We start from the raw sequence: 12,329 nt of genomic DNA on the forward strand, positions 1-12,329 counted from the left end.
TGTGACACAGATGCCCAGGTGAGAAGAATAAAATTTGAACTTCCGTTTGTTTTCAGAATCTCTGAATTTGCTTTCAAAATTATTCTGTTTATAGAACTTTACTTTACATCAATCCTCAGGCTATAAGAAAGCATACAAATTTTGATTTCGGTACTATAAAATACAAGGTTTGTGTTTACTCTGTCATATGTACTATATAAGGAAAACAGCCATCGAGGGCATTTAGTATTCAAACAATACCTTCAAAAATAGCACAGAAATTAGCAACCCAACGCTCAGTTTCAAATTCAAAACTAAAATCTGATAAAATTATTAATCCTGAATATTCAGAGGAAATTGAAGCCAACGAAATCTAAATTCAATTTCCTTTTTCTTAACATAATCATTCCAGGAGCATTCAACTAAAAAGGAAAAAGTAGGGACTGTTGGGCCTAATTTAAGTGAAACCGGGTCTGTTTATTAGGGAATGTGAAGATCACCTAGTGAATCCATTTGACAATGTGCTAATTGTCCAGTAATATGTTTGAAAAAAATGAATGGCCTAGGTCACAAGCTGTAACTTCACTTTATGTAGATTCTTGCCTTCATTGATTAGATTTAATTGCTCACGTTTTGTGTATTGAACTCAAATTGTGCCATATTGTTTCTTCATTAATGAATGAAAGACCTTTATAAATGTTAATGTAACTACAAGAAGTGTGGAAAGCATAAAATTAAAGTACGAATGAATTTAAAACAGGATGACAGCTCTCTGCTCCAGCGGTTCAAGATGCCGAAAGGGAAGAAGGCCAAGAGGAAGAAGGTGGCCCCGGCCCCCGCCGTGGTGAAGAAGCAGGAGGCCAAGAAGGTAGTGAATCCTCTGTTCGAGAAAAGGCCGAAGAACTTCGGCATTGGACAGGACATCCAGCCCAAAAGGGACCTCACCCGGTTTGTCAAATGGCCCCGCTACATCCGGTTGCAGCGGCAAAGAGCCATCCTCTACAAGCGGCTGAAAGTGCCTCCCGCCATTGATCAGTTCACCCAGGCCTTGGACGGCCAAACAGCTACTCAGCTGCTTAAGCTGGCCGGCAAGTACAGACCAGAGACAAAGCAAGAAAAGAAGCAGCGACTGTTGGCCCGGGCTGAGAAGAAAGCTGCCGGCAAAGGAGATGTCCCCACTAAGAGACCACCTGTCCTTAGAGCAGGGGTTAACACTGTCACCACGTTGGTGGAGAACAGGAAGGCCCAGCTGGTGGTGACTGCACATGATGTGGATCCCACTGAGTTGGTTGTCTTCCTGCCTGCCCTATGTCGGAAGATGGGGGTCCCTTACTGCATTATCAAGGGGAAGGCCAGGCTGGGGCGTCTGGTCCATAGGAAGACCTGCACCACTGTGGCCTTCACGCAGGTTAACTCGGAAGACAAAGGAGCTCTAGCTAAGCTGGTGGAAGCCATCAGGACCAATTACAATGACAGATACGATGAGATCCGCCGTCACTGAGGAGGCAACGTCCTGGGTCCAAAGTCAGCGGCTCGCATTGCCAAGCTGGAAAAGGCAAAGGCTAAAGAACTTGCCACTAAACTGGGCTAAACGTACACTGTTGAGTTTTCTGTACATAAAAATAATAAATATTCAAGCCAAAAAAATAAAAATAAAAATAAATAATAAAAAAAATAAAACAGGATGACAGCATAAGAATGTTTTCTCTCTTACTCTAAATTTCTTCCACAAATGCTGCTTGAGATAACATTAACCATTCTAGCAACACGGATGTCTCAAATTGAACTCCCTGTCAAGGAAAATTTCACTTAAGGTCTGTTAAACCATCTTTCCCCTAAAAACACTATGTATTTGTTTTTTAAAACATAAATGCAGAACGTATGTGTAGTGTCTCTAGAATTAGATGGCCTGTACTCTATTCACACCTCTTTGGTACTAACTGACTGCATAGACAGCAGCCTTATTTTTCTTTACCTTGGTTTTGTCATCTGCAAAATGGGGATGATAGGACTTATCTCCTAGCCCTGTTTTAAGGATTACATAAGTAATACATATAAACATGCACAAGAGTACCTGAACCCAGCAATGGCGAAAATAAAACATTATTATTACTTTTATTCTTTTCACATGAGGGATTGAATTGTCAAATGCTGACTTTACAGTCTTGGCTGGAGCCTTGATGTGGACTTTCTATGGCCATTGACACATTCCTGCTGATTTCAACCCATCATTCTAGGCTGTCAGTTTCCTTGAGGACTCTAATGCTGTTTTACAGTTTGTAGCTCTGTGAGATTTGCAAATATGACAGGATTGCCTTTTACATCTTCATACAAGTCATTCATAATAATGTTCATCAAGACATGGCTGAGTACAGAGCTCTTTGGCGGACCTACAGGGTCTCCCTGCCAGGGTAAAACTGGTCCACTAATCACTCGCTCTTTGTACAGTGGTTCAACCAGTTTTGCATCTGCTCAACAAGATTGTCATTCAGCTCACAACATCTCTGTCTTGTGTCTGAGAATATCACGACAGATATTGTGAAATGGCTTTCTGAAATACATTTTTTAAAACTAACAGGGCCTATCTCCAGATCACCTCTTCATTAACATTTTACATAGGCACTCTGTGGGCTTACTCATCTGCAGAATTATCCTTGCATAGTTATCTCTCTATCTTCTACATACAAGAACAAAAGAAGGTGAACCAGTGGGGTAAGCTATCATTGCCACTATCATAACCTGACTTTCATGGCTTCCCCAAGTGTTTGTATAAGAGGAATTCATGTTTTCAGTTTCTGGGGTGTACGTGAAATGTATCTGTTTGGGCCTATCTCTTTGTTTTGCAGTTGGGTCTTCAACCATGTAGTTATCACTAAATAATCCTATCCCTTTAATAAACCCCATAATTGAAAATCCTTACACGAATACACAATGAAGTAAGTTAGAACTATGGCTCTAAATCTTCCATTTTAGTAAGTTTTGTTGGGGCCCAAGGATCTGGTTTTTATTCCAGGTATTTCACAGTTGGTTCATAGGCTTATTTGTACACTACATTAAGGATTTTATTTACCTTTCAGTGAAATCCTTCCCCTTTTTACATTAAATTATAGCTGTGAACATTAATATATTTATGGGGTACAATTTGAAATACTTAACAACAAACTGGTTCAAAATGATTCATTGTAGATACCTGTAATAAACATGCTTTTCTATCACTTTCTTTTTTATTTATTTATTTATTTTTTTTATTAAATCATAACTGTATACATTGATATGATCATGGGGCATCATACACTCGCTTCATAAACCATTTGACACATTTTTATCACAGTGGTTAACATAGCCTTTCTGGCGTTATCTCAGTTACGGTGCCAAAACATTTACATTCTACATTTACCAAGTTTTGCAAATACCCCTGTAAGATGCACCACAGGTGTGATCCCACCGATCCCCCTCCCTCTACCCAACCCCCCCTTTCCCACTTCCCCCTATTGTTAAGTTGTAGCTGGGTTATAGCTTTCATGTGAGAGTCCCAAATTAGTTTCATAGTAGGGCTGTGTACATTGGATACTTTTTCTTCCATTCTTGGGATACTTTACTAAGAAGAATACGTTCCAGCTCCATCCATGTAAACATGAAAGAGGTAAAGTCTCCATCTTTCTTTAAGGCTGCATAGTATTCCATGGTATACATATACCACAATTTATTAATCCATTTGTGGATCGATGGGCACTTGGGCTTTTTCCATGACTTAGCTATTATGAATTGGGCTGCAATAAACATTCTGGTACAAATATCTTTGTTATGTTGTAATTTTTCTTCTGGGTATATGCCCAGCAGAGGAATTACAGGATTGAATGGCAGATCTATTTTTAGATCTCTGAGTGTTCTCCGTATATCTTTCCAAAAGGAATGTATTAATTTGCATTCCCACCAGCAGTGCAGAAGTGTTCCCTTTTCTCCGCATCCACGCCAACATCTCTGGTCTTGAGATTTTGTGATATAGGCTAGTCTCATTGGAGTTAGATGATATCTCAAAGTAGTTTTGATTTGCATTTCTCTGATGATTAAAGATGATGAGCATTTTTTCATATGTCTGAAGGCCTTGCGCCTGTCTTCTTCAGAGAAGTTTCTCTTCAAATCCCTTGCCCAGCCTGCGATGGGATCCCTTGTTTTTTTCTTGCTGATGCGTTTGAGTTCTCTGTGGATTCTGGTTATTAAACCTTTGTCAGAGATATACCCTGCAAATATCTTCTCCCATTCTGAGGGCTGTCTGCTTGCTCTGCTTACTGTGTTCTTAGCTGTGCAGAAGCTTTTTAGTTTGATCAAGTCCCAGTAGTGTATTTTTGAAGCTGCTTCAATTGCCCGGGGGGTTCTCCTCATGAAATACTCACCCAGACCAATTTCTTCAAGGGTTTTCCCTGCATTCTCCTCTAGTATTTTTATAGTTTCATGTTTTAAGTTTAAATCTTTAATCCAATGAGAGTCTATCTTAGTTAATGGTGAAAGGTGTGGGTCCAATTTCAGTCTTCTGCAGGTTGCCAGCCTTCTATCACTTTCAAAATTAATATATCAAAATTTACACTATAACAAATTTTCTGATCACGTACGTATTATATAGTGAGAAACCTGTCTCTGCAATTATGCACATTGCAACTGTATTTATTTATTTATTTATTTATTTTGTCTAGAGTCTCACTTTGTTGCCCTCGGTAGAGGGCCATGGTGTCACAGCTCACAGCGACCTAAAACTCCTAGCTTAAGTGATTCTCTTACCTCAGCCTCCCAAGTAGCTGGGACTACAGGTACCCACCACAATGCCTGGCTATTTTTTGGTTGTAGTTGTCATTGTTGTTTGGCAGGCCTGAGTTGAATTCAAACCTGCCAGATCCAGTGTATGTGGCTGGCATCCTAGCTGCTGAGCTACAGATGCTGAGCCCACATTAAAACTTTACACTGCTCCTATTTCCTTACATAGATAATTGCTGATCTTAATTATCACAGCACAGCATAAGGAGAATTTTTAGGAAGGATAGATTTAGTGGTTTATTGGAAATTTAACATTTTTTATATTTGATAAAATTTAGGACCTGAGACCGTGGCAGGTGTTTTCAAATCCAATCACAGTGACTTGCTCAGTCACTATATGGAGTAAATGAATGATTAGAGACAGGGCATTGCTTACCAAGGAGCAGTGTTTACTGCCAATTGACCATTTCTAAAGAGGTGTGGTCCCCATTGTTGTAAATCCTATTTGCTCCATTAGGAGGAAGGGGTAAAGGAAATTACTGCCACTAGCACCAGATTCACATCTCCTTGTCCCTTTGCCACCTTTGTCCCTATGCTTAAACTCCAAATTTCAAAGCCTATAAGGAGAAAGTGCAGGAGAGAAGAAAGAAAAACAATTCTACTCCTGTGTTCTCCACCTATCATCGTTCCAGGTCCCCAGGAGCACCCGACTTAATGTACTCAGGACTTTCATCATGTCTTTTTCCTTCATCTCTTTTCTTTCTCCTCTCCCCATACACTAAGCACTTTTGTCTTGAACAGGCAACTACTCAATCTAAACAGCTTGTGAAACTGATGGCTTTACACTATAACCAAATATGAACCTCAAGGGGCTATTATGAAATTTTCTGCTCCGTTGTTGTGTGATATTCATAGTTCCACCACCTTCTGCACGCTACTCACTGAACCACAGTACTTAAGAAATGCCTGGTGTGTAGAAGGCACTTGTATGACAGAAAGGCAATTAAATTGAAACCAAGTGACTGGAATTCTAATAGTACTGCTAACAATTAGATGGAAAAAAAAATTCTCTTCTTTGTGTCTAATAATGTTTATAAAGTAGAAAAATGGGACTAGATTAATAATGGCACATCGATCAGTTAAAAAACAAACACCTTATTTTACTGTAATGATGAGCATCTGGATAAAATAGCAGAATGGTGGAGCAGTAAGGCATCGCTTTCAGTTAATCAATTCAGATACATCAGTTGATCGCTTAATCCACGCTGTATCTGCCTTTCATAATGAATGCTTCTATTTCTGACTCACTATACCTCTTTAAACTCAATCATGTTTCTGATTGTGTATAACATAGGGGCATTTGGAAGTATAAAATATGGCTTAGGGATCGCAAATATTGAAGCAAACTTCCTGCAGATCATGTGGTGTTTTGGAAGAAATATCAAACAGCATAATAGGGTTACTTCATTCAAGAATATACTCCTGCAAAATGAATTTAGCTTCCACATGGTAATTTACTGAAAAATGTCAAGAGAACTCAAGAAAGATGTGTCCTGGTGAACACACACATACAAAGAATATCTATTAGACACTTGACTTGTCAAGTTGTCCTGGAAAGTGATCATATAAAAATCCTGCATAAATAAAGCAATCAATTTTTTTCCTAATCTACGTAATTCTATTCAGAGATTTATTATCATCTACTATAAACCTTAAACAACAGGAGTATTAGTGAATACATTTTATTAGTTGTATTTTCTTTTTATGAGTGCTCAGCATTCTATTTGGCATGTGAGCAAGCACCCTCGTATGCTTGTAAAGCACAGCATTGGGTTCTGGATGGATGCAGTCAGATGTTCCTAAGGCGACTAGCTTCCTGCCCAGAGGAACAGACCAAAATCATCTCAACAGAAGTAGAGAAAACTTTTCCCAACTACAGATATACAAACTGTTAGTGAAAAGTTCTAAGACTACCCAAGGACAAATTGAAATTCAATGGTGGCAATAGGTTGTGTTAAGGCTATGGATCCCCCAGACCCACATTGTGCCCTTGGGTGTTGCCTCTCCAGTGAGAAATTGAGTCTTAAACTGTCATAGTCATGAGTAGATAAAGCAAGGCCAGGACTTCCCCTAACTGCATCAATATATTTAAAGTAAATTTTCCTTGAAGTTTTCTGGGAGAGAAAAAGAAACTCACCTTTGGAAATGAAGTTCAGATACCTTCAGCTTCTGTAATAAATGTATTTTCACCAGAGAACATAGCAACTGAAGTCAGATATTGTACTAGGATGTTGTAATCATAACAGGTGTCCTCATACAGGTGAAGAAACAAAAAATAGCCTAGGTGGGAATGTAATTATACTCGTGTGCCTTACCACAATCTTCTTTCTCATTTCGACATGTTTCTGAGAAACCTCAGAAATTGAAGTCAGTGGTGTTCTGGAAGTTAACAGGTCTTGAGAGTTCTGGGAACATTTAGAGGGCAAATATTCTGCTTTTTCCTTGCAAAATTCCGATATTCAAGCCACAGAACGGAGCGTGTATAATAGGAAACCTAATAATATAGTGGGAAGCACTGCCTTTCAGCAGAAAACGAGGAAGATACAAAAGGAACAGATGGTGATAAGTTTGTGGTAATGGGGCTCAGCACTAAATAGTCTTTGACAGAGATTGCCCCCAGATAGAATGGCAGAGGCAGAGCTTAAATCATTTTTAACATTGCTCATTGACTTTCTTTGCCTACTAATAAGTCTTCGGAGACAGAATTTAGTTTGCAGCTTGACTTTGCCTTTCTCTGCTAATGTTAGATGTCCCCTGCTGAATTTTTTTAACCTTATGACCTCAATTTTGGTTTTGGAACCCTCTTTTCCCAATTCTCTACCTTCTTAAATGAAATTTTATAGAAAGCAACTTATTCTCCTCAACTATTACTATTTTCTTTTTAAGTTTTTCATACTAACCAGAAAAAACTAGAGAAGGGAGTGGTCTCAGTTTTCACTGCACATTAGAATTAGAGGAAAAATATTTTTGCTTTTTAATTCTGATGCCCTGTCTTCACCCAATTGAACAATTAAATATCTAGAAATCTCCAGATTTCTCTTTCACCTGAACAGTCTGGATATGTGTATGTTTTCAAAATGTCCTCACGGGCGCTAATGCTGGATGAGGGGTGATAACTGCTTGGTTAAAGTCCTCAAAATACAAAGCATTTCACACAGGCTACTGTAACTGGCCACTGACGCGCTGCTGGGCAAACACAGAATTTACCTGAATTATAAGCCATTTCGCCTTCACACGGTGGCACTTGGGACTTACTCTGTTGGAATACTTACCCTATTTTACTATGTCTGTTGCTTTGTGTTTGTCACTCCTACTTAGAGAAGCAGGGATTAGATTTTATCAATACTTCTATCTTTCAAGTCCCTCACTTTTATACAATTAGTTGTTGAAAATCAATTCCGAGATGGCAGGGACTAGGCTTTGTTGTTGTTGTTGTTGTTGTATTTTACTTCAGGTTCCTAGCTTTTACATAGGTGATTAATTGGGAAGCAGTTGATAAATAGTAGAGTTCAATTTTTTTTTAACTGAACTTAAGCTGTTGAAAGTGACAAATGAGGTCAGTGCTTCCCAAATACAAATCATTCTTGCATCATCTTCACCATATTAGGAGGCCTGGTGATACATAAAATAATGGTCCCTTCATGAAGCCCCTCAGCACTATTTTGCATCTGCTACAGCCAAACAAGTCTCGTGGTAAGGCATAGTGGGCCCATAAAAGGATAACTTATAAATTATGTTTACGCTTTGACTTAATGGATATTAAAATTTATAATCATTTACGATGATGAAATTGAGACAAAAACACTTGTAGAAACATATTGTGCTTTAGTTCCTCTAAAATAAAACCTGATTTTTTTTTTTTTTTTTTTTGAGAAAGAGTCTCACTCTGTTGTCCTGGGCTAGAAGTGCTAAGCATCAGCCTAGCTCAGAGTAACCTCAGACTCCTGGGTTCAAGCAATCCTTTGGCCTCAGCCTCAGCAGGAGCTGGACTACAGGTGCCTGCTACAACTCCCAGGTAATTTTTCTAGTTTTGGTAGAGACAGGGTCTCTCTCTCTCTTGCTCAGGCTGATCTGGAACTCCGAAGCTCAATCCCAGGGTGCTAGGATTACAGGTGTGAGCCACCCTACCCACCTGAACTTGATTGTTAAAGCAAAAGTAAACACTCAGGTAATGCTGTCTCCCTTCTCTGACTTCTTTTGTCTCACTGGGTACTTAATTGCTTGCTTGTTCCTTCCTTTCCTTGGATCAAAGGCCAAATTCCAATCCTCTCTCTTGGGACTCTGAGGGAAAAAGTCATCTCAGCCCTAGTAAGAAACGGAATCTAGCTTCACAATGAAGCAGAAGCTGTCGTCCTTTCCTCCCAACTTCCTTGTGGACATCTAAGCCATTCTCTGTTGCTCCTGTATCAATGTCAACATGGTAATAAGATTTTGCAAATTTTACTGCGTTTTGTTATTTCTTTCTTTTTTTTTGCAGTTTTTGGCAGGGGCTGGGTTTGAACTAGCCACCTCCAACATATGGGGCCTACGCCCTACTCCTTTGAGCCACAGGCGCCACCCAAGTTTTACTGCTTTTTCAGTTCTGTTAGTTTCATTTCAGCCACTAACAACCAGGGTGGAGGTGGGGAGAGATTAGGTTTTGTTCACATCTGTGTTCTGTTTGGAGGGTGCACCAATAAATAATATTCCCAGGGGAAGATAAGTTAAGGGATCTTCCTGGGAGCGTTGCAATAGAGGATGATGGGAGGGAGGAGGCTTCAAGAGACCACAGAGGCAGATAGGTAGAGATGCTGACATTCATTCACTACAGTTTCGACCACAATATATTAGATGAAAAAATTGGAGGAGACTCAGAAGAGAATTTTAAATCTCTTATAAACTGTACTCTCCTCCATTTACCCCTTCTAGGTTCAATATAAGAAAAGTTATGTTCTATTTATCATAAAAAGTTTCTTCCCATTAAGCTCTCAAAATTATTTGACAGTATTCCTATGTGATTTATATTAAAGATTTTTTTCCAACCAAGCATCATTCAGCAGCATTCAACAGCATTGATTGAGTGCCAGTATCATAGTAAGACTTGAAAAATTATCCCTGACCAAAGCATGCTTCCATTTACCTGTGGAAACCACTATAGAAATAAGTAATTTCAATATAATGTGCATATTGTGTGCTGTAGTAGAGAGGTACATACAAAATGTTTAAAAAGCCTTGGAAATGCTAGAAGAAATTACTAATAATCATTAGAATCATACTTCTCCATCTGACGGCTCTATTATTAATTTAGTCAACAATCTATAATCATTTCCTTCTACTTCTGAAATTTTTAATCAACTGGAAAATATACTTGCCTTGGGGAAAAAAAAAGAAAACAGATTAAGTATCTTCTGCTGAGCTGTCTGTTGCTTTAAGACATTTCCTAAACAGATATGTCTGGGCATCGTTAGATCTCCAAGTTCTTGTGAACAGGTGTTTCCTGATTCCAGTACTGACAAGCCTCCTGTGCCATCCATGCAATTACATCAAGTGAAAATCTTGAATAACAAAGTAATAACAGAGAACTGTATTGCAAGACCAACATAATGCTCATTAAATCAGAACATTAATTTCAGGAATACAGAGTCTCTTGAAAAACCATAAAGGGGGTTGCAAATTATTAGAGAAGCCACACTCCAGATATTTCCAGAAGGTGGCTATCTTTCCTACTTATGTATTTGTCTGTTGGGAGTCACGTGGCCCTGAAAATGAGAGTGCCCAGAAATAATTTTTTAGGTCTGAGTGGATGGGCTCTGTCCTCTGGGTACGTGTGCCATGGTAATTCTGCAATGCTCTTGCTTCGCTACAGGTTATCAGCAACTTGCAGAGTGGCAGTGCTAAGATAGAAGGATAGCTCCTTTCCAATGAACTGATTTAAAATGAAAGGAAAACCAAGCCCATGTTTTTTGGTCCATCTCCCAGATTATAGACTATCTCATTAGTGATTAAAACACCAGCTGTTAATGTCTTAGAGCCGGTTGACCAGTTTGATTATCTTGGAATCTGGCTAGATTCCTCTTCTTTTTGCCAACATGGGCATTTAATGGTCTTCAAATTCACCCTGAAGCAAAAAAAAAAAAATTTTTTTTTAATTAAAATAAATGGTTTTGAAAAGGGAGTATTGTTTCCTATTGTGGGTTTCCAGACTCAGTATACAGTTGTTTTACCAATAGTAATAAGCATTATGAAACTGGCTTTGTGGGTTAATACTGCAGTGGCATCATAAATTTACTCACACTATACTCAGATATGCCAAGAAAATATAGTGTCTCTGTTCTCTAAAACCACCCTTATCTGTTTCGCTAGCCTCCACCCACTAAGCAGTGGAAGGTAGAGAAATAGTGAAGTTAGTCCAGAGCCTGATGCCAATAATTTAATCTCTCCAGATTTAACTGTTTCTTTTAGAAAGGAGTATTTGGGTTTTACCATTTTCTCCCTTTCTTATTTTGTTTTTTTTTTTTAATTAAATCATAACTGTATACAATGATATGATTATGGGGCACCACTGTGATAAAAATGTGTCAAATGGTTTATGAAGTGAGTGTATGATGTCCCTTTCTTATTTTGATCCCTCCCAAGATGGTGTTTGGGAACAGGGCAGGGCTTAGGTGATGGAGTACATTGGCCAGGAGGGATCCTCCAAGCCCCCTACTGGTCCTTGGGTCTGTGCCAGCAGGAGTTCGCAAACAGGAGTGATCCAGGCCTGTCCCTGGTGCTCTGTAGGGACCTGCTGCTGAAGTTAGAGCTATGTGATGCATGGTTTAGACTCCCAGGTCTACGTGTAGCTCCAGGACTGGTTCCTGGTGTTCTGTAGGGACCTGTTGCTGAAGTTAGAGCTGTGTGATGCATGGTTTAGACTCCCAGGTCTACATGTAGCCCCAGGACTGGTTCCTGGCATTCCGTAGGGACCTGTTGCTGAAGTTAGAGCTGTATGATGCATGGTTTAGACTCCCAGGTCTAGATGTAGCCCCAGGACTGGTCCCTGGTGTTCTGTAGGGACCTGTTGCTGAAGTTAGAGCTGTGTGATGCATGGTTTAGACTCCCAGGTCTACATGTAGGCCCAGGACTGGTCCCTGGCATTCTGTAGGGACCTGTTGCTGAAGTTAGAGCTGTGTGATGCATGGTTTAGACTCCCAGGTCTAGATGTAGCCCCAGGACTGGTCCCTGGCTAGCTCTGTCACACATGCATATTCAGCTGCTGCCACATTCTCTGAGGCAACCCACAGGTTGGCTGCTCAGCCTCCCTGCCATGTGGGCAGCCACAGCTACATGGGGGCATGGACTGGACTCTGTGCTTGGCCACCTCATCCCACCCTAGTGACTTGGTCAGGCAGCTCCTTGTTAGAGTCAACCCCATGCTACAGTTTTTTCCGGGCCCCCTGAGGGGGAGGGACAAGCACTCTGCTCTCAGCCCTGCCTTGAACTTCTGTACACGTCTGCAGCTTCAGCCCAAAGGAGCAAGATTAGGGCTCAGGGGTCTGACACCCTACTGCCCTTTTGCTATC

The 12,329-nt window shown here is 40.0% G+C and overlaps 2 protein-coding genes across 2 annotated transcripts in view; both read left to right on the forward strand.

The window, feature by feature from the left end:
• B3GALT1 (beta-1,3-galactosyltransferase 1) overlaps positions 1-12,329 on the forward strand; it is a 561,315-nt gene that overhangs the window by 251,609 nt on the left and 297,377 nt on the right. The window lies entirely within an intron of this gene.
• LOC128590254 (60S ribosomal protein L7a-like) lies at positions 758-1,618 on the forward strand. Its single transcript, XM_053597533.1, has one exon. The coding sequence runs from the start codon at positions 770-772 to the stop codon at positions 1,478-1,480; it is 711 nt and encodes a 236-aa protein (XP_053453508.1). The 5' UTR covers positions 758-769; the 3' UTR covers positions 1,481-1,618.

The sequence above is a fragment of the Nycticebus coucang genome, chromosome 7 (assembly GCF_027406575.1).
Source record: "Nycticebus coucang isolate mNycCou1 chromosome 7, mNycCou1.pri, whole genome shotgun sequence".
NCBI classification, from domain to species: Eukaryota; Metazoa; Chordata; class Mammalia; order Primates; family Lorisidae; genus Nycticebus; species Nycticebus coucang.

Coding starts and splice junctions, on each gene's coding strand:
- LOC128590254 (XM_053597533.1), top strand. CDS start 770: ATGCCGAAAGGGAAGAAGGCCAAGAGGAAGAAGGTGGCCCCGGCCCCC.